Source organism: Myxocyprinus asiaticus, chromosome 38, assembly GCF_019703515.2.
Source record: "Myxocyprinus asiaticus isolate MX2 ecotype Aquarium Trade chromosome 38, UBuf_Myxa_2, whole genome shotgun sequence".
Classification (NCBI taxonomy): Eukaryota; Metazoa; Chordata; class Actinopteri; order Cypriniformes; family Catostomidae; genus Myxocyprinus; species Myxocyprinus asiaticus.
Window position 1 is genome coordinate 2,467,080 of NC_059381.1, and position 22,351 is coordinate 2,489,430.

Genomic DNA, 22,351 nt, shown 5'->3' on the forward strand with positions numbered 1-22,351 from the left:
GAGATGTGGAAGGCCAGATGTACAACTAAACAAGAGGATAAGTACATCAGAGTCTCTAATTTGAGAAATAGACGCCTCACATGTCCTCAGCTGACAGCTTCATTGAATTCTACCCGCTCAACACCAGTTTCATGTACAACAGTAAAGAGAAGACTCAGGGGTGCAGGCCTTATGGGAAGAATTGCAAAGAAAAAGACACTTTTGAAACAGAAAAACAAAAAGAAAAGGTTAGAGTGGGCACAGAAACACAGACATTGGACAACAGATCATTTGAAAAGAGTGTTATGGATCTTAACCCCATTGATCTTTTGTGGGATCAGCTAGACTGTAAGGTGCGTGAGAAGTGCCCGACAAGACAGACACATCTATGGCAAGTGCTACAGGAATCTGGACAAACTGACAGCTAGAATGCCAAGGATCTGTAAAGCTGTCATTGCTGCACGTGGAGGATTTTTTGATAAGAACTCTTTGAAGTAATTTAATTTTTCATGTTATTAATGTCCTGACTATACATTGCAATCATTTGAATGCCACTTTGGTGAATAAAAGTACCAATTTCTTTCCATAAGAGCAAAATCTGTACATTATTCCAAACTTTTGGCTGCCAGTATATGTATGAATTTTACATGAACAAGCGGTTAGTCCAGCCCTACATTGGTGTTTAACAGAATGTGTGAACGGCACCATGGAAAGTGACAGTTACTGATCCAACGGTCATCTGATGGGCTGTACACATTCACCCAGGTGTTAATGGAGTGGAATTATCATGCAGTCAGGTAAGTAAATGTATTTTTAGTTATTTTTGAGACTTACAGTAGTACAGAAGTGTTTTAAAGTGTGTTTGGCCCAATTTAATACAGTACAATCCATTGTACAATACAGTACAATTAATAATAATACAATCCTAATTCCCAAAATGTTGGGAAAGTATGGAAAACACTAATAAAAAAAAAATGAGTCATTTGTAAATTCTATTTCACTCTGTGCTATATTGAAAGTGCTACAACAACACATTATTTGATGTTTTACCTTGTGAATCTGTTTTTCTTTCTTTTTAAATATACACATCACTTTTGTTTTTATTAGTATTTTCCAGAATGTCACAAATTTTTTGGGAATTAGGGTTGTAAATTAATGATAAATAATAGATATTAAACATGAATACATGAAATGCATTTTATCTGAGAGGAAATTTTTCTATGCTATTATTCAGAGATTATGTGTTACTACATGATGCATTTTAATTCTAATTATTCTTACACCCCACTGGTTGAAGTATGCTGGTTGCGACTTTAAATAACTTAAATACACATCTACAAAATTCCTAAGAACCATCAGTACGACCACCCTTGGAATCTTCTACATGATCTACAAAGCATCACCCCCAAAATTCTAACATTTCACAGCAAGAAATGTTCAAATATAATTAACACTACAGGTAAGTTAGCTCATTACCCTCTTTGATTAAATTACTCTGTTGGGAGTGTAAGGTAATACAGTTGTACTATCAGAGAGACCAGTATGAACAATGAAGACCAGGAGTCAAAGTCGATTTTCAATCAGTTGAGAGAGTATTTACTGAAGAAAAAGTTCTCCACATTTCCAATGGCAGAAGACAGAAACACAAAATGAGATGAGGATTTAACCTCGAACTAACTCAGATCACCAAAACAACAGTAATTACAGACATATGCAAATGAATTAACACTTAATCTCTTACAAGTACAGAGTTCTGATAGGTGAACAGTACAGATAATTTCTAGAAACATCCAAGCATGGTTTTCTATTCTTCTACGTGAATGCAATCATTCAAAGATTATATTTTTAAAACACTAAGTCAAGTTAGGAACGGGTCAGCAGAAACAGGTCAGAGGTGAGTCTTCTTTTAGATACAATGGTGTTGAGTCTCTCTGATTTAGTCATATGACTCTCAAAAACTCCAAACAATCCCTACAATGACATCATTAGACAGAACAAAACATAGGCTATCTTTCCCTCAAGGTTCAGTCAGGCCTCACTGGAACACAGGCCTTATCTAGCTGGAACAAACATGACGAGAGAAGCATATGTCCAAACGCAACAGGTCAAAGTTAGGCAGAAAATGTACACTGATGAGCCAAAACATTGACCACTCACAGGTGAAGCGAATAACATTGATTATCTCCTAACAAGGCCACATGTCATGGTCTGGGTAGATTAGATGGTAAGCGAACAATCAGTTCTCGTAGTCAACATGTTGAATGCAGGAGAAATGGGCAGGAGTAAAGGCCTGAGCGACTTTGCCAAGGCCCAAATTGTTATGGCCAAACGTCTTGGTCAGAGCATCTCTGAAATGGCAAGGCTTGTGGGGTGCTCCTGGTCAGCAGTGGTGAGTACCTACCAACAGTGGTCTGAGGAGGGACAAACCACAAACTGGTGACAGGGTGTTGGGCGCCCAAGGCTCATCGATGTGCAAGGATAACGAAGGCTATTCCGTCTGGTCCGAACTGACAGAAGGTCTACTGTGTCACAAGTCACAGAAAATTTTAATGATGGCTATGGGAGGAATGTGTCACAATACAATGCAATGCATCGCACCCTGCTGCGTATGGGGCTACGTAGCCACAGACTGGTCAGAGTGCCCATGATGACTCCTGTTCACTGTTGAAAATACCTACAATGGGCACGTGAGTGTCAGAACTGGATCTTGGAGCAGTGGAAGAAGGTTGCCTGGTCCAACGAGTCCTCTTTTCTTTTACATCATGTGGACGGCTGTGTACATGTGCACCATTACCTGGGAAAGTGATGGCACCAGGATGCACTGTGGGAAGACGACAAGCTGGTGGAGGGAGTGTGATGCTCTGGGTAATGTTCTGCTTGGAAACCCTGGGTCCAGCCATTCATGTAGATGTCACTTTGACACGTGCCACCTACCTAAACATTGTTGCAGACCTGGAACACCCCTTCATGGCAATGGTATTCCCTGATGGCAGTGGCCTCTTTCAGCAAGATAATGCACCCTGCCACACTGCACACATTGTTTGGGAATGGTTTTAGGGACATGATGAAGTGTTCAAGGTGTTGTAATTGCTTCCAAATTCCCCAGGTCTCAATCCGATTGAGCATCTGTGGGATGTGCTGGACCAACAAGTCCGATCCACGGTGGATCCATCTCGCATGAGTTAGACCCTCAGTCACCCCTCAGAGGTCAAATATACAAATGACCTGTAACATTATTCATTATAAAATACCCTGAATAAATGCACAACATTAAAAATGCTTTGATTACATTTTGATTATAACAATTGCTAATGAATGTATTCAACTCATCAATAGGCTGAAGAGACAGGGGTTTTTGGTTTATCTGTATTTCTAACACTTTACTTGTTGGATAAAAACATGAACTTGTAATTTTGGGCAACGCTTTTTCAAATAAACTTGTAGATTACTTGATTGGCTGATAGATTTTCCACATGAAGTGCAGTGATTTGGCTTCTCTCCAGTATGCACTCATTTGCGTGTTTTCAGGGTTCCTGATCGATTGAAGTTCTTTCCACGATGTGAGCACTTGTAGGGTTTTCTCCAGTATGAATTATTTGGTGCTTTTTCAAGTTGTCAGTTCTCATGAAGGATTTCCCACACACAAAGCATACATGAGCTCTCACATCGGTATGTATTTTCTGGTGCTCTTTTAAATGGTACAGACTTGAAAGCCTTTTTCAACAAGTACTGTAGAACACAAGTGAGGCTTCTCATTTGCATGAGTTTTCAGGTGTCTTTTTAAGTATGATCCCAAAAGAAATGTTTTACTGCACTGATCACAGTTAAATTACTTTTCTCCAGAATGGAGGCGCTGATGATCATTGAGACTTCTTTTGTATCTGAAGCTCTTTCCACACTGATGGCATGTGAAAGGCATCTCTCCAGTGTGGATTCTTATGTGATCTTGAAGATTTGCTTTATAGTTGAAGCTCTTTCCACACTGAAGACAAGTAAAAGGCTTTTTCCCTGTATGAATTCTCATGTGGTTTTTAAGGATTGCATTACATTTAAAGCTCTTTCCACACTGAGTGCATTTGAAAGGCATCTCTCCAGTGTGTAATCTTATGTGAATCTGAAGATGTTCATTACGGGGGAAACTTTTTCCACACTGAGGACATGTAAAAGGCTTTTCTCCAGTGTGAATTCTTATGTGATCCTTAAGGTTTGATTGATATCTGAAGCTCTTTCCACACTCAGTGCATGTGAAAGGCTTTTCTCCAGTATGAATTCTAATGTGTTTAGTAAGAGCTCCTTTTTGTTTGAAACTTTTTCCACACTGAGAGCATGTGAAAGGCTTCTCTCCAGTGTGGAATCTTATGTGAATCTGAAGTTGTTCTTTACGTGTGAAACTGTTTCCACATTGAGGACATGAAAAAGGCTTTTCTCCAGTGTGAATTCGTATGTGTTTAGTAAGAATTTCTTTTTGTTTGAAACATTTTCCACACTCAGTGCATGTAAACGGCTTCTCTCCAGTGTGAATTCTAATGTGTTTATTAAGAGCTCCTTTTTCTTTGAAACTTTTTCCACACTGAGGGCAGGTGAAAGGCTTTTCTCCAGTGTGGAATCTTATGTGAATCTGCAGTTGTTCTTTACGGGCGAAACTTTTTCCACACTGAGGACATGTAAAAGGCTTTTCTCCAGTGTGAGTTCTCATGTGTTTAGTAAGAATTCCTTTATTTTTGAAACTCTTTCCACACTGAGGACATGTAAAAGGCTTTTCTCCAGTGTGACTTCTTATGTGATCCTTAAGGTTTTTCTGATATCTGAAGCTCTTTCCACACTCAGTGCATGTGTGGATTTTTTGGTGTTTTTTAAGATCTACATTTCGTTTGAAAGTATCTCCATACTGGGGGCATGTGACAGATAGTTTTTCAGTCTGTAAGCAATTAAAAGATTTTTCTCCAGTTGTGAAATGATGTGGTTTCTGATACTGATGTTTTTTCTCCTCCATTTCATTTAGTTCCAACAGGCCTGCAAATAACATTAAAATGTCAAAATTTAATAAAATGTAATACAATTTAACAAATGTGAAACGAAACATATGTGAACCACAACTTTTTACTTTTTTTATTTGTTATACTTGATGTGTAGGGCTGGCACTATCAATTATTTTTGTAATAAAGTAATCTAATTCTGACGATTAATCAAATAATCAGAAAATTTATTTTATTAATTCAGATTGCATAAAGTAGTTGAGGTGAAGTCAGGTTTGGCTAGAATGTGTTCATTAGCCTAAATTTTTAATGTATTCTACGACTGAATAACCGCTACAGAACGGTTGTGCAAACTATATCTAAAGCCAACAGACATGCAAAGCAGATATATACAGTGCATCCGGAAAGTATTCACAGCGCTTCACATTTTCCACATTTTGTTATGTTACAGCCTTATTCCAAAATGGATTAAATTCATTATTTTCCTCAAAATTCTACAAACAATACCCCATAATGACAACGTGAAAGAAGTTTGTTTGAAATCTTTGCAAATTTATTAAAAATAAAAAACGAAACAAAATCACATGTACATAAGTATTCACAGCCTTTGCTCAATACTTTGTTGAAGCACCTTTGGCACCAATTACAGCCTCAAGTCTTTTTGAGTATGATGCTACAAGCTTGGCACACCTATTTGTGGGCAGTTTCTCCCATTCTTCTTTGCAGGACCTCTCAAGCTCCATCAGGTTGGATGGGGAGCGTCAGTGCACAGCCATTTTCAGATCTCTCCAGAGATGTTCAATCGGGTTCAAGTCTGGTCTCTGGCTAGGCAACTCAAGGACATTCACAGTGTTGTCCCGTAGCCACTCCTTTGTTATCTTGGCTGTGTGCTTAGGGTCATTGTCCTGTTGGAAGATGAACCTTCACCCCAGTCTGAGGCCCAGAATGCTCTGGAGCAGGTTTTTATCAAGGATGTCTCTGTACATTGCTGCATTCATCTTTCCCTCTATCCCGACTAGTCTCCCAGGTCCTGCCGCTGAAAAACATCCCCACAGCATGATGCTGCCACCACCATGCTTCACTGTAGGGATGGTATTGGCCAGGTGATGAGCGGTGCCTGGTTTCCTCCAGACATGACGCTTGCCATTCAGGCCAAAGAGTTCAATCTTTGTTTCTCATGGTCTGAGAGTCCTTCAGGTGCCTTTTGGCAAACTCCAGGTGGGCTGTCATGTGCCTTTTACTGAGGAGTGGCTTCCGTCTGGCCACTCTACCATACAGGCCTGATTGGTGGAGTGCTGCAGAGATGGTTGTTCTTCTGGAAGGTTCTCCTCTCTCCACAGAGAAATGCTGGAGCTCTGTCAGAGTGACCATCGGGTTCTTGGTCACCTCCCTGACTAAGGCCCTTCTCCCCCGATCGCTCAGTTTGGCCAGGCGGCCAGCTCTAGGAAGAGTCCTGGTGGTTCCAAACTTCTTCCATTTATGGATGATGGAGGCCACTGTGCTCATTGGGACCTTCAATGCTGCAGAAATTTTTCTGTACCCTTCCCCAGATCTGTGCCTTGATACAATCCTGTCTCGGAGGTCTACAGGCAATTCCTTGGACTTCATGGCTTGGTTTGTGCTCTGACATGCACTGTTATCTGTGGGACCTTATATAGACAGGTGTGTGCCTTTCCAAATCATGTCCAATCAACTGAATTTGCCACAGGTGGACTCCAATCAAGTTGTAGAAACATCTCAAGGATGATCAGTGGAAACAGGATGCACCTGAGCTCAATTTTGAGTGTCATGGCAAAGGCTGTGAATACTTATGTAAATAAGATTTCAAACAAACTTCTTTCAAGTTGTCATTATGGGGTATTGATGGTAGAATATAATGAATTTAATCAATTTTGGAATTAGGCTGTAACATAACAAAATGTGGAAAAAGTGAAGCGCTGTGAATACTTTCCGGATGCACTGTAATATTAAAATAATATAAATTAAGCTGACAGACATTGGCTACTTCAGGTGCACCCAACTTTTTTAAATGCAAGATCTACCTTTTCTTTAACTAGTTCAACGCGGTCTACGCATTTCAGTTTAGAACTCAAATATAGGAAATAAAATATTTTTTTCTTTTCAGAAACAATGTCTGCCCACCAGTTTAGTTTATTGAGGATAAGTTATATTCATGGTTAAACTACAGTGGCAAGAAAAAGTATGTGAACTCTTTGGAATAACCTGCATTTATGTATAAATGTGTCTTAAAATCTGGTTTGATCTTCATCTAAGTTACAATAATGAACAAACATGATCTGTTTTAACTAGTAACACTAGTTATTAACTCAACAAATTATTGTATTGTTCTTGTACATATTAGCCGCTTTTCCACTATCAGGCCAGTGCAAGCCAGGGCTATCAACTGGCCAGCAGGGGCCAATAGCCTCGGACCTTGATCTCGAACCATGGAGAGTTCTTTCTTTGGGCACCACTTTGTCCATTGCGCGTTTTAATGGATTTGTACTGTGCCCGCAATTTTTTCCAAACCTATACCTTTGTTTACCGGATACACAACATGGCAAGTTCGGCGAAACTCCACCTTTGACACTGACCCCGCTTCAATCCCCAGCTGGCCTTGTTTGGCCCAAGGGTAAATGGTGGGCCGAAGGCCATTGGCCCCAAGAAAGCCCAGAGTAAGCATGATGTAGGCCTGGAAGTGACAGTGGAAATGCAACTGGTCCTAGCACACACTAGCACGCCATAATTTAGACCAATAGTGGAAACGCGGCTTTTGAATACAACATTCAAACAGTGTAGGTTGGGAAAAGTATGTGAACCCCTAGGCTAATGACGTCAACAAAAGCTAATTAGAGTCAGGAGTTGGCAAACCTGGCATCCAATTAATGAAACGAGATTGGGGTGTGGGTTAGAGCTACTTTGATTTATAAAAAGCACTCAAACACTTTTCACAAGAAGCATCTGCTAACGTGAAATATGCCTTGCAAATAAAGAGATCTCAGAAGACCTACGATCAAGAATAGTTGCTTTGCATACATTTGGTTACAAAGTTATCTCAAAGAGCTTAGAAATTCATCTGTCCACAGTTAGTCAAATTGTGATGATTTAGAGATAACTTAGATGATTTACTACTGTGGCTACTCTCCCTAGAAGTAGCCATCCAGCCAAGATGTCTCAAAGGGCACACAGCAGAATGCTCAGTGATGTAAAAAAGAAACCATGAGTCAAAGCTAAAGACTTGAAGGAATCACTGCAACTAGTTAACATCTCTGTTCATTAGTCTTCTATATGGAAAACATTAAACAGGCAAGAAAGCCGCTGCTTTCCAACAAAAACATTTCAGCTGCCTGAAGTTAGCCAAATACCACCTTGATACTCCACAATGCTACTGGGAAAATGTTTTGTGGACTGAAACTAAGGTTGAATTGTTTGGGAAGAACACGCAGCGCTACATATGGCGTAAAAAGGGCACTGCATACCAACATGAAAACATCATCCCAACAGTGAAATACGGTGGACCATGATTTGGGGCTGCTTTGCTGCATCGGGGTCTGAACCGTTTGCAATCATCGAGGGAAAAATGAATTCCCAATTTTAACAAGATATCCTACAGGATAATGTCAAGGTGGCTGTGCGCCAGCTGAAGCTCAGTAGAAATTGAGTGATGCAGCACGACAATGATCCTAAACATCAATGTAAATCCACTACAGAATGGCTTCACAAAAGAGAAAATCCACCTTTTGGAGTGTCCCAGTCAGAGCCCAGACCTTAACCCAATAGAGATGCTGTGGAATGACCACAAGAGAGCCGTTCACACCAGACATCCTAAGAATATGGCTGAGCTGAAGAAGTTCTGTAAGGAAGAATGGTCCAAAATTCCTTCTGAACGTTGTGCAGGTGTAATCCGCAGCTACCGGAAACGCTTGGTTGAGGTTATTTCTACCAAAGGTGGATCGACCAGTTATTAAATCCAAGGGTTCATTTACTTTTTCCACAGCACTGTGAATGTTTAATGGGATGTGTTCAATAAAGACATAAAAAATTATAATTGTGTGTTGTTGGCTTAAGCACATTGTGTTTGTCTATACTTGTGACTTTGATAAAGATGAGATCACATTTAATGAGCAATTTATGCAGAAAACCAGCTAATTCCAAAGGGTTCACATACTTTGTTTGCCACTGTATTTTATGAAGACAAATTTTGGTTTTATTTTATTTGTTTTGTTTTTTGTCTTTTAACAATCACTTACATGCAACACGGAATACAATATTAACAGTAATTGCGTCATTGGGAGATAAATGTTTTCACTCTCTTACGTTGAGCAGCAGCAGTTGTGGGGATTGTTGCGCTTGTGCTACATACTGCAAAAGCTTTTCACTTGCCACGCACCGTGTAAAATGCCCTTAATCATCTGGACATACAGTTCCTTCTTGAGTAAACACTGTTAATAATTTCACATGGGAAGACTAGCCATTACTAACCCATTTCATATTGCGTCTGTTAAAAACGGCAAGCTTACACTGAGCTTTGACTGACAGCATACAGAGATGCCCTGTTCAGTAAATAAAGTTCCCTTATGACCCAGTACACTCGACATTGCGTACTAACGCATATGGGAGTGCCTTCTTACAAGACCTAGTTGTAACCTCTCTACAATAAAACCAATATTCTAATATTGGCATTGGTGTTACCGCCTGTTTTGGCACGAAACTGTCCGCTATAAAAACAGGTGCACAAACACCATTTCCTCAGAATTTCTTCCTTCAAGACAGCGATCATCTCTTGTCTAGGAGCCTTCTACCTTCACCGTTGATATACACGAGTCAGAGGGTGGAATCTTTGTGGGAAGACTTTCTGCTCCCCTGCAGTGCTCCGGCGAACATCACACCGTCTCACCGCTTGACACTTCGCTGGTGAACAGGCCTCAGCATCCTGATTCCCCTTAGCGCTTCGGCAGGGTTTGTGTATCCTTACAAAGCAATTGTACATTGTGTATTGTATATTGTGTGATATAAATATTAATATATATATATATATTAATTTATATATCTAAAAGAGTCACTTACATGTTCGCGTCTTTTTAAAGATGTCGTTCCATAACTGTTCCTTGTGCGAGAGGCACATCCCGCCGTCAGATCAGCATGAGAGTTGCGTTTACTGTCTGGGCTGCGCCCATGCAGAGTCAGCTCTCATGGAGACAGACTGTCCTCACTGTGAGGACATGAGTCTCAAGAAGCTTTGCTCACGAATCAACCTCGTTCTGAGGGACAAATCAGCCTCACACGCGAAGTTGAGCAGGCGGGGCCGCGAAGTTGAGCAGGATGACTTTGAGGTGGTCCTCGTGGCGGCACACGCCCCGCGAGCCCCTCAATCTCTCCGAAGCGCATGTTTTCTGATACACTATGTGCGAAACGAGCTCCGAACTTCTGAAAGAGCGGTCGGCCTCGTCTCGTTCAGCGGTTCTGATGTTGGGGATGAAAACGACGATGTCATGTCTCTCGCTGCATCAGGCAATTGGTCAGTGGATGATGCTGCCGCCCTTCCCCCCAGTGAAGGAGAGGAACATGCACATGCCACTGACAGGGAGATGCTCTGTGTCCTTAAAAGGGTGGTCGAAGCTTCACCTTGAGTGGTCTCCCCCAGAGGAACCTGAACAGTCTCGCCTCGATGAATGGTTCCTGCAGTCCAGACGCCGTCAAACGGCAGCATCCCGCAAATCTGCCCCATTATTCCCCGAAGTTCATTATGAACTAAGTCCTGGCACGTGCCCTTCTCTGCGTGTTTGCGCAGTGATGCCATCCTCTTTAATCTGGATCAAGGGGAAGAAAATGGTTATGCCCAATTACCCCCTGTGGAGGAGGGGGTAATTGCATACATCCTTCCAAACTGTCTCAACAAACGTCCGCACTGGTGGGAAAAGCTTACTCAGCAGCAGGACAAGTTGGATCAGCACTCCACGCAATGGTGGTGCTCCAGGTATTTCAAGCCAAGCTCCTCAGGCAAATGGACGAGCACGGCTTTGATCCAGAGACATTCAAAGAGCTCCGCACTGCTACAGAATTAGCGCTGCATACCACGAAAGTCACTGCGCAAGCCATCGGCAAGTCCATGGGCAACCTGGCAGTTCTGGATCAACATATATGGCTGACTCTCACAGAAATTAGTGATATGGAAAAAGCCACTCTTTTGGATGCTCCAGAGTCTCCAGCTGGCCTCTTTGCCAGCTGTGTGAATAAGTTTGCTGAGCGTTACGTCGCGACTCAGCAGCAGTCACAGGCTATAAGACACTTTATGCCCAAATGGAGTGTATCACAGCCGGTTCGCCCTCGCTCTGTTTTGAGCCAGCGGCCGACTAAAAGCCACATACCTACTGCCTCACTGGCACCTGCATATCAGCATGCGCAGCAAAACAGGCACAACCCTTTGAAGTGGAAAGCAGAGCCCGCAATTCGCTTCGGGTCTGCTCCAAAAAAGGCTAGATTGGAGACACAAAACACTGTTCCCCATCTCCCCACTACTGTTTGCCGGGAAAGGAATATTGCTGTTCACAATATTGTTCAAAATGTTATTCCTGTGTCTTGCACTCAAATAAATGCAATAAAAAAAATGCAATAAGTGCAAAAAAGAATACAGAAAATGCACGAGATGCTCACACATTCTCAAAAAAGAGCCTTTTTCCTCTTCAAAGCACACACATTATGCGCAACCACTTTCCTATAGTGAGTGTTGCATCATATCATACAGTGAGCAAACCAAATTGCCGTCTGTCCCATTATGCGGACATGTGGTGAGCCCTAACGGGTATTTCAGAATGGGTGCAAAAAACGATCAAATATGGTTATATGATCCAATTTGCAAGCCAGCCAGCCACCCCGTTTCAACGGCGTTCTGTCTTCCACGGTTTCACCCAAGGATGCACCAGTGTTACAAGCCGAAATACACAATCTCATCGTGAAAAACGCAATAGAGATTGTGCCAAATTGTCAAGCACAAAAATGGTTTTACAGCCGTTATTTTCTTGTTCCAAAGAAAGACGGCGGGCTTCAGCCGATCCTGGATCTGGGACATTTAAATCATGCACTCATAAAGCGGCCATTCAAAATTATTACCCAGAAACGGATCTTATCGCATGTACGCCCACACGACTGGTTTGCTTCGATAGATCTGAAGGATGCGTATCAGCTCTTTATATGCTATGGAGGATGCACAAAAGGAATGTTTGTCTCCAAGCAAAGGCTCTCTCACTGGATTGCCCTGGCTTATGAGCCGCAGGGTAAGACTTGCCCAATTGGTGTTAAAGCACACTCAACTAGAGACATGGCCTCCGCATGGGCATGGACGAATGGTGTGTCCTTACAAGACATATGTTTTGCAGCAGGATGGTCCTCTCAAAACACATTCGCAAGGTTTTACAACCTAGACGTTATGTCTCTTTCTTCACAAGTCCTCTCTGTTTAGAGCACTTGCTATTCATTGGCCAAATATATATACTTATGCCCTTCCCTTTAAGTACGTGCTCCCCATCATTTACACAACTGCCTGCTTTCAGGCCGTTATAATTTACCATAAAGTCACAAGCACTTTTATTATAAATAAACTCCCTTCCCGACTGGGTTCATAAGGAGTTCATTCATACTATATGACTATAGTTCATATATTCGTTATGAGTGCTCCCCTCCTGGCCAACACAAGCATCACTCACTGTAGCATACTTATGTCGGTCACCGTTCCACAAGACTGCGGCGCCATGTTTCCTCTCTGGGAAGTTATGTCGTGTAGTGTGGCATGATGGGATTCTGTTCCCCATATGCATTACTACACAATGTCGAGTGTACTGAGTCGTAAGGGAACATCTCAGTTACATACGTAACCTCGGTTCCCTGAAACGAAGGAAACAAGACATTGCGAACACTAGCTGCACAACAAGACTCAGAGTTCTTGAGGCACAAGAGATGCGCTCTTTGTTCTCAGTCAGAAATCCTGAGAAAATGGTGTTTGTGCACCTGTTTTTATAGCGGACAGTTTCGCGCCAAAATAGGTGGGGCTCAAACACCATAGCCAATATTGGAATATTGCCGTTATTCTAGAGAGGTTTCAACTAGGTCGTGTAAGAAGGCACTCCCATATGCGTTACTACGCAATGTCTCGTTCCCTTCATCTCAGGGAACCGAGGTTACGTACGTAACAGAGACATTCTCTGGGTTCCTATGTTCAGTTTTAACTGTGATAATGGACAAAAACTATAAAATATTTATCATAAGAGTGGCACTGCTAATTATTACAAACTTAATAATCACAAAATGTAATGTAGCCTATATGAGGAGGAAGATCGTATTTACATTCAAAGGGTAGGGCTCAAATTCTCTTGCGCATCTGGATGCGCATCACTGCAAAATGCATGCAATCTAGTGAACTTACTGTCAATGGCGGATTTAGGTATGGGCGACATGGGCAACCGCCCAGGGTGACATCTTGACGGGGGCGGGCACAGAGCTATTGCCGGCGGTGGCATGGACTCCCCTTCAGCAACCCCCCCCCCCCCAACAAATTTTGTTGAAGGGGGGTTTGCCCAGGGCGCCATACAAGCTATTACCGCCACCGTTTACCATGCTGTGTCCAGCGGGTCTGTGAAAATTGGATGTCATCTTTTCAAGTGCTGTTATGGTTTTTCAGATGACAGACAACTGCATTGTTTTTCAAATCTAAAGTGAAGTGCTCTTTCACAGCTGACACTTATTTCGTCATTATGTGTACGGACCCTCGTCCGTGGACTGCAACACTTTTACCTTATTTTCGATTTGGCAATTTTGTAATCAAGGAATTTGTTTTAAATAGAGTAATCTAATTAAATCTAGTAATTGTGACAGCCCTATATTTGATGTACTAAAAGTGAATTCTGTTGTTATGATATGCTAAAACCTGTAAGGCAATTGCAGTTAATTACTTATTTAAAGGTCAAATTACTTAAAATTCTGTCACATACAGTATCATTAAACTACACTATTGAACAGCTGTTATTTTAAATCAATAGCCACCATACCTGTTTAAATCCCTTTTGTCTATTACCTTCATGTTCTTCAGCAGTCATTAATGAAGAATTAAGAACAGACACAAACCTGTTTGTTCTTCAGTATCTTCGTTTTTAATTCTGCAGTGTTCTGGATCACTCATGTTCTCACTCTCCTCTTTAATAAACTCCATAATTACAGTATTATATCATGCAGACTTCAGATGTTAAACCTGGAATAATTCCTTCAAACACTTCTTCATTTAAAGATGGAAATATTCCCCAACATTTACAATAATCGATGTTATGCGTCTTCTTCTATTATTGTGTAGCGGTTCTCAGACTGTGTGTATGTCGCCTTCTAATGGACTGTTGTGGAACCAAGAGTTCTTTCACTCTTTATGGTCTCTGATCGTTAAAGGGTTCTTTCTTTTACTCTTTTGGCCCAAAATTACAACATTTTGTGTTTACATGGGACCCCACACTTACTTAATTTCTTATCTTTTTATGACTGAAACAATTGTGATTAAAGGGATTTTTAGAAATCATTATTATTTAAAAAAAATATTATGAAAAACATTGTTTTACAAATTAAACATTTAAACGCGTTAACTATTATACAAACATTTATCGGTATTAATAGAGATTATTTAGCAGAAACGGGCCACTTCTATTTAAATGAATGGGAGAAACAGGAACTCTCAACTAAGAAGCTCAAAGAGCACTCAACGGTCAACTGATGTAGGAAGGAAGTCCCGCCTTACATTTTAAAAGAGCCAATCACCTTTTAGATACAGACATCACCTGTCAATCAACTCGCTAACGCGCATGCGCACTAGCTATACAAGACGAGAAAAATTGCATTTTTTTTAGCGTAATATGAGGTAAAGAATCGCAATTTATTATTCTAGTATTATCAAATTGAATTGCTGATTTGAAATATGTTCTTTGATCATAATCTTGATCAACCATTTTTGAGATTTTGATCTTTCCCCATTCAAGTAGATTTCCTAGCCCTACAGCATCATGATTATTTATAAAAATCTGTTTCTATAAATGACTATTTACTAATCTAACATATAGTTATTATATAGTTAAACTATGAAAAAGGATGTAGGGTGTTTGCTGGTATAAATGATCTTGTGGAAAAAAATAGCAAACATGATTCAAATAAAAAATTTTATTCTAAATAAAAACTTTAAATTGTTCGAATCCAGGGCGTGATGAGTGACTCCAGCCAGGTCTCCTAAGCGACCAAACTGGCCTGGTTGCTAGGCAGGGTAGAGTCACATGGGGTAACTTCCTCGTGGTCACGATTAGGGGTTCTCGCTGCCAATGGGGCACGTGGTAAGTTGTCCGTGGATGGCGGAGTGTAGCATGAGCCTCCACATGCTGTGAGTCTCCGCGGTGTCGTGCACAACGAGACACATGATAAGATGCGCGGATTGACTCCAGGGGTGGTAGTCAGCGTCAATACTCACTGAGCTACCCAGCCCCCCACTTGTATGCATCATTAAAAAAACACCTTGCAGATACTGCAAAAGATGTAAATTTACAAGCAGAACTGTTAATACTAACAGTTAATACTATTAAGATTAACTTACCTTGTAGGTTTTCTTCATTTTCCCACTTTTTGGCAGCTTTGGCAGGGGTTACCACACAAAGCAAACCCATCTCTTTCAGTACAGTTCTATAGTGCATATAACGTAATGATTTAAATATTACTAATTAGACATATCAACTGAAACTGAACTCTACTAATTCCTGAGGAAAAGTAAATAAAGTAACTCGCTCCCATCCAAGCAGGGCTGTGTTCCTGTGCCCAGAGAAGAGATGCTCATTTGGCCATCCAGCTCATTATGAGGTGCGTTACGTCTTCATCCGTCCCTAACACAATAGAAAATCTTCAGTAAATTTTTTTCTAAGGTGTATGCGAATACAGTAGTTACATGTGAAAAATAATATATGTGAAAAATCCAACAAATTATAATTTGCTGCATGAAATCCCGACTTTAAAAATTACCCTTGCTAGTTACGAGTCAAACATTGCATTCAACTGGAGTTAGTGGCCAATCATAAATTAATCCATCAATATGTATAATTTTACTTCATTATATCTTGATACAGATGTATTTCTTATTAATAGTTACTTACATTTGTAAAAGTTACTGCCTACGGTGTTTGTGTCCGCCGTTTGCAATTTTCTTTTGCACTCTGCCACCATCTCCACTTTGGATTATGGGAAATAGGGGTTGGAGAGTGTACATCATATGTACACTCGAAATCAGATTGCATTATGGGTAAGAATGAGTGAACAAATGTAGGGAACGAGATGAAGGGAATGGATTCGGACCCCACTACAAAATGGCCAACACCCGAAATAGTGCACTATTTAGTGGATGGGGGCGGTTTCGGACTAAGCTTTTGTAGTCTGTAGTATTTTCGCACGCAGTGAGGTAACTATAGCAATAGAAGAGGGCTTGTGCACTTTCCGTTAGCAGCAGCAGTGTATCTACAAGCAAATTCGGTCATATTACTTTATTAAAGCTTTAAATGGTATGTCACAAAAAAACATACCTAGAGTTAGTGTTTTGTTAAAGATATATTCAAAGTATGTTATAACATCAATAGCCAGATTTTAGCTCCTGCGGTCGCTGGCAAATCTCAACAGATATGCGCTCTTTTGTTCCTTTTAAATGTTTGTGTATATAACAAAGTGTATGTGAACAAGCGGTTAGTCCAGCCCTACATTAGTGTTTAACAGAATTATGCGAACGGCACCACTGAAAGTGACAGTTACTGATCCGATGGTCATCTGATGGGCTGTACACACTCGCCCAGGTGTAAATGGAGTGGAATTATCATGCTGTCAGGTAAGTAAATGTATTTTAAGGTATTTTTGAGACTAGCAGTAGTTACAGAAGGGTTTTCTAGTGTGTTTGGCCCAATTTGATACAGTACAATCCATTGTACACTACAGTACAATTAATAATAAATTAATACTTGATAATAAACATGAACATATTAAATGCATTTCATCTGAGAGGAAATTATTTAATGCCCATATTTAGAGATGTTCTGTTACATAAACTTATAAATACATCTACAACATTCCTAAGAAGCATTAGAACAACCACACTTGAAATCTTCTACATCAGTGTTTCCCAAACTGGGATACGCTTACGACTGGGGGTATGCGAGGTGACGATGGGGGTACTCAAACAAATCATTTGTCTTGTCTGGCAGACTGGCACACTCATCTCATAACTCGGTAAGCCATTTATTCAATATCTATATGATTGATTTTATGCAAATATAACATGTTTAATACACTGCCTGGCCAATAAGAAAGTCGCCGTTTGGATTTAAATAATGGTTATGATCTGGCGTTGCTTCAGTTGGTCAGGTCTAGGCTCAGCAACGTTATGCGGCAATAAAATGAAGTCAGTTGATTACCTGAATGTACTGAATGACCAGGTTATCCCATCAATTGATTTTTTCTTCCCTGACGGCACAGGCATATTCCAGGAGACAATGCCAAGTTTCATCAGGCTCAAATTGTGAAACAGTGATTCAAGGAGCATGAGGAATCATTTTCACAAATGAATTGGCCATCACAGAGTCCTGCCCTTAACCCCATTGAAAGTCTTTGGGATGTTCTGGAGAACACTTTACGGATAACGTTGCTGAGTCTAGACCTGACCAACTGAAGCAACCCCAGATCATAACCATTATTTAAATCCAAACGGTGACTTTCTTTTGGCTAGGCAGTGTATAAGAGAGTTTTACAAAGCTAATAGTTGAATATACATATTTTCAAAATACATTGTGTGAATTTTGTCTGTGTTAAGAGAGGTGGTACACAAAAGGATGTTTAATGGAAACCACTGTTCTACTACATGATCTACAAAGCATCACCCCCAAAATTGTGTCATTTCACAGCAAACGTTTTTCGAATGCATTCAACGCTCCTCTTGGATTAAATGACTCTTTTGGGAGAAAGTCCATGTTTTGGTTGAACTGCATTTCTAACACTTTACTTGTTGGACCTGAAGATGAACTTGTGATTTTGGGCAACGCTTTTTCAAATGAACCTGTAGATGACTTGATTGGTTGAACGTTTTCCCACATGAAGTGCAGTGATATGGTTTCTCTCCAGTATGAACTCGCTCGTGTATTTTCAGGCTTCCTGACTGACTAAAGTTCTTTCCACAGTATGAGCACTTGTGAGGTTTTTCTCCAGAATGAATTATTTGGTGCCTTTTCAAGCCTTCAGCTGTAGTGAAGGATTTCCCACACTCAGAACATACATGATCTCTCACACCGGTGTGTATTTTCTGGTGCGCTTTTAAACTGTAACGATTTGTAAGACTTTTTCCACAGATAGAACACAAGTAAGGCTTCTCAACTGCATGCGTTTTCAGGTGTCTTTTTAAGTATGATCCCACAAGAAATGTTTTACTGCACTGATCACAGTTAAATGACCTTTCTCCAGAATGGAGGCGCAAATGACTATTGAGACAGTTTTTGTATCTGAAGCTCTTTCCACACTGATGGCACGTGAAAGGCATCTCTCCAGTGTGGATTCTTATGTGATCCTGAAGGTCTCCTTTAGACATGAAGCTCTTTCCACACTGAGGACATTTAAAAGGCTTCTCTCCAGTGTGAATCCTCATGTGGTTTGAAAGGTTTGCTTTACATGTGAACCTGTTTCCACACTGATGGCACATGAAAGGCTTCTCTCCAGTGTGACTTCTTATGTGTCTCTTAAGATCTCCTTTATTTACGAAACCTTTTCCACACTGAGGACATGTGAAAGGTTTCTCTCCAGTGTGGTATCGTATGTGATTCTGAAGTGCTTCTCTACGTGAAAAACTTTTTTCACACTGAGGACATATGAAAGGCTTTTCTCCAGTGTGACTTCTTATGTGAATTTTAAGGTCTTTCTGATATCTGAAGCTCTTTCCACACTGAGGACATGTGAAAGGCTTTTCTCCAGTGTGAATTCTTATGTGATCCTTAAGGATTTTCTGATTTCCGAAGCTCTTTCCACACTCAGTGCATGTGTGAAGATTAATTCCTGTGTGGACTCTTTGGTGTTTTTTAAGATCTATATATAGTTTGAAAGTATCTCCATACTGGGGGCATGTGACAAATAGCTTTTCAGTCTGTAAGCAACTAAAAGATGTTTCTCCAGTTGTGAAATGATCTTGATTCTGATAGTTCTGTTTTTTCTCCTCCACTTCATTTAGTTCCAACAGGCCTGTAAATAACATTAAAATGTCAAAATTAAATTCACAAACAAATGTGAAATGAAATAAAGGTAAAACCCAAACTTTTCACTTTATTTGTTATATTTGATAAAGGTTAATTCTGTCACCATGATATGCTGCTGTTAAAGGAATAATTCATGTTCAATATAAGTTAAGCTCAATCGACAGCATTTGTGGCATAATGCTGATTACCACAAAAATTAATTTCGACCCATTCTTCTTTTTTTTTTATATCCCCTTTTCTCCCCAATTTGGAATGCCCAATTCCCCCTACTTAGTAGGTCCTCATGGTGGCACGGTTACTCACCTCAATCCGGGTGGCGGAGGACAAGTCTCAGTTGCGTCCGCTTCTGAGACCGTCAATCTGTGCATCTTATCACGTGACTCGTCATGCATGACACCGTGGAGACTCACAGCATGTGGAGGCTCATGCTACTCTCCGTGATCCACGCACAACTTACCACACTCCCCACTGAGAACAAGAACCCCTAATTGTGACCACGAGGAGGTTACCCCATGTGACTCTACCCTCCCTAGCAACCGGGCCAATTTGGTTGCTTAGGAGACCTGGCTGGAGTCACTCAGCACACCCTGGATTTGAACTCGTGACTCCAGGTGTGGTAGTCAGCGTCTTTACTCGCTGAGCTACCCAGGCCCCCAATTCAATGACTTTATTATCGACAATGTGGAAATTTGTCTTCGGCTTCACCATACACAATAAAAACACCAGCACATCACATAAAACAGCATAGAAAAAAACAAAACATAAATATGATCCATTAAAAGTATGCCCTCTGCAGGCATATTCAAATACCTACCCACATATTTACACACATATACAGCTATGCGTTTAATAATCTGACTGCATTTGGCACAAATTACATCTGATACACATTCTTGATAGCCCACGGTTGCCTAAAATGCCTACCTGAGGTTAATAACTGAAAGTGACTGTGTAGAGGATGTGTAAGATCCTGTATAATCGCCAAAGCTTTTTGTTTTACTTTGGATATAAATATATCGTTTAGCTGCTTCTGTGTCTTACCTACAGAGGCAGCTAAACAATATATATATAAATGATATATATATTCATTTTTATTGATATTTTTTTAAGCAAAAATCGAAATTATAGTGAGACACTTACAATGGACATGAATGGGGCCAATTTTTGGAGGGTTTAAAGGCAGAAATGTGAAGCTTATCATTTATAAAAGCACTTACATTAATTCATCTGTTAAAACTTGTGTATTATTTGAGCTCATCATTGAATCATTGTTTTTACAGTCATTTTAGGGTTTTAGGGTTTGTTTACATTACATCATCAGAGCAACGAAGTTGTAAAATTGGCCATAACTTTACACTGAAAAGCGAGCGATTTTATGACACCAAAATCATGTTAACACACATATTGTTTATATCTTTTGTCTATACTTTTGAAATAGTGAGTATTTTAACGTTTACGGATTGGCCCCATTCACTTCCATTGGAAGTGTCTCACTGTAACCTCAATTTTTACTTTTTTTAAAGAAAAGGAGGGGCAAGTCAAAATTAATGTTTGTGGTACTCAATATTATAGCACAAATTATGTCGATTGAGCTTAAATTGTATTAACCCCGCAATATTCCTTTAATGACATTTTTTAAAGTCAGATTACTTATTTTTCTGTCACAAACCTGTTTAAATCCCTTTTGTCTATTACCTTCATGTTCTTCAGCAGTCATTAATGAAGAATTAAGAACAGACACAAACCTGTTTGTTCTTCAGTATCTTCGTTTTTAATTCTGCAGTGTTCTGGATCACTCATGTTCTCACTCTCCTCTTTAATAAACTCCATAATTACAGTATTATATCATGCAGACTTCAGATGTTAAACCTGGAATAATTCCTTCAAACACTTCTTCATTTAAAGATGGAAATATTCCCCAACATTTACAATAATCGATGTTATGCGTCTTCTTCTATTATTGTGTAGCGGTTCTCAGACTGTGTGTATGTCGCCTTCTAATGGACTGTTGTGGAACCAAGAGTTCTTTCACTCTTTATGGTCTTTCATCGAAACAAAACACACACACACACACACACACACACACAGACTCACACACACTCACTCTCTCTCACACACACAGACACACACACATACTAGGTTTTTATATCATTGTGGGGACTCTCCATAGACTTCCATGCATTTTTTGGATTTTATACTGATCTAAAGATAATTTCTATCCCCTAACGCTACCCCTAACCCTACCCCTAAATCAAACCCTCATAGAAACCTTTTTGCATTTTTACATTTTCAAAAAAACATCGTTTAGTATGTTTAATAAGCCATTTCCCTCGTAGGGACCGCTGGCTGGTCCCCACAATGTAGGTGATCTCTCACCTAGGTTTTAATATCCTTGGGACATTTGGTCCCCACAATGTAGTATAAACATGTACACACACACACACACACACACACACACACACACACACACTCGCACACACACACACACACACACACACACACACACACACACACACACACACACACACACACACACACAAGCAGTAGCTACAGAAGGATTTCTAGTGTGTTTGTCCCGATCTCATAAAGTACAGTACATTGAACAATACAGTACAATTAATAATGATAAATTAATGATAAATACTAGATATGTATGAAATGCATTTCATATAAGAGGGAATTATTTAATGCCAGTATAGCTCATTACCCTCAGAGCATACATGATCTCTCACACCGGCGTGTATTTTCTGGTGCACTTTTAAACTGGAATGATTTGTAAGACTTTTTCCACAGATAGAACACAAGTGAGGTTTCAGGTGTTCAAGTGAGGTTTCAGGTTTCCATTTGAGTTTTCAGGTGTTGTTTTAGGCCTGCTGCCAAGACAAATATTTTACTGCACTGAACACAGTTAAATGACCTTTCTCCAGAATGGATGTGCAGATGACTATCGAGACTCTTTTTGTATCTGAAGCTCTTTCCACAGCTCCGTTTACATGGACACTTTTTTGTTTGAATCGGAATGAAATCATTCCGAATGATTATAATGAAATAAACCACCTTTGAATTGATCCAAGAGGTCAGTTCTATTTACCTGTTTCATGTGACATCATT

General features: G+C 40.2%; 1 protein-coding gene and 1 pseudogene across 2 annotated transcripts in view; both read right to left on the minus strand.

The window, feature by feature from the left end:
* LOC127429255 (gastrula zinc finger protein xLCGF3.1-like) overlaps nt 1-22,351 on the minus strand; it is a 61,983-nt gene that overhangs the window by 23,785 nt on the left and 15,847 nt on the right. The window contains exon 1 of one of the 2 annotated variants that reach the window (XM_051678188.1): nt 14,073-14,287. The exons of the other annotated variant lie outside the window; for it this stretch is intronic. Coding sequence (XP_051534148.1) covers nt 14,073-14,157 — 85 coding nt within the window. The 5' untranslated portion in view covers nt 14,158-14,287. Of the gene's footprint in view, nt 1-14,072; nt 14,288-22,351 lie in introns of those variants that run through there. 2 annotated transcript variants of the gene reach the window in all.
* Nucleotides 1,549-21,203, minus strand: LOC127429284 (oocyte zinc finger protein XlCOF6-like; annotated as a pseudogene).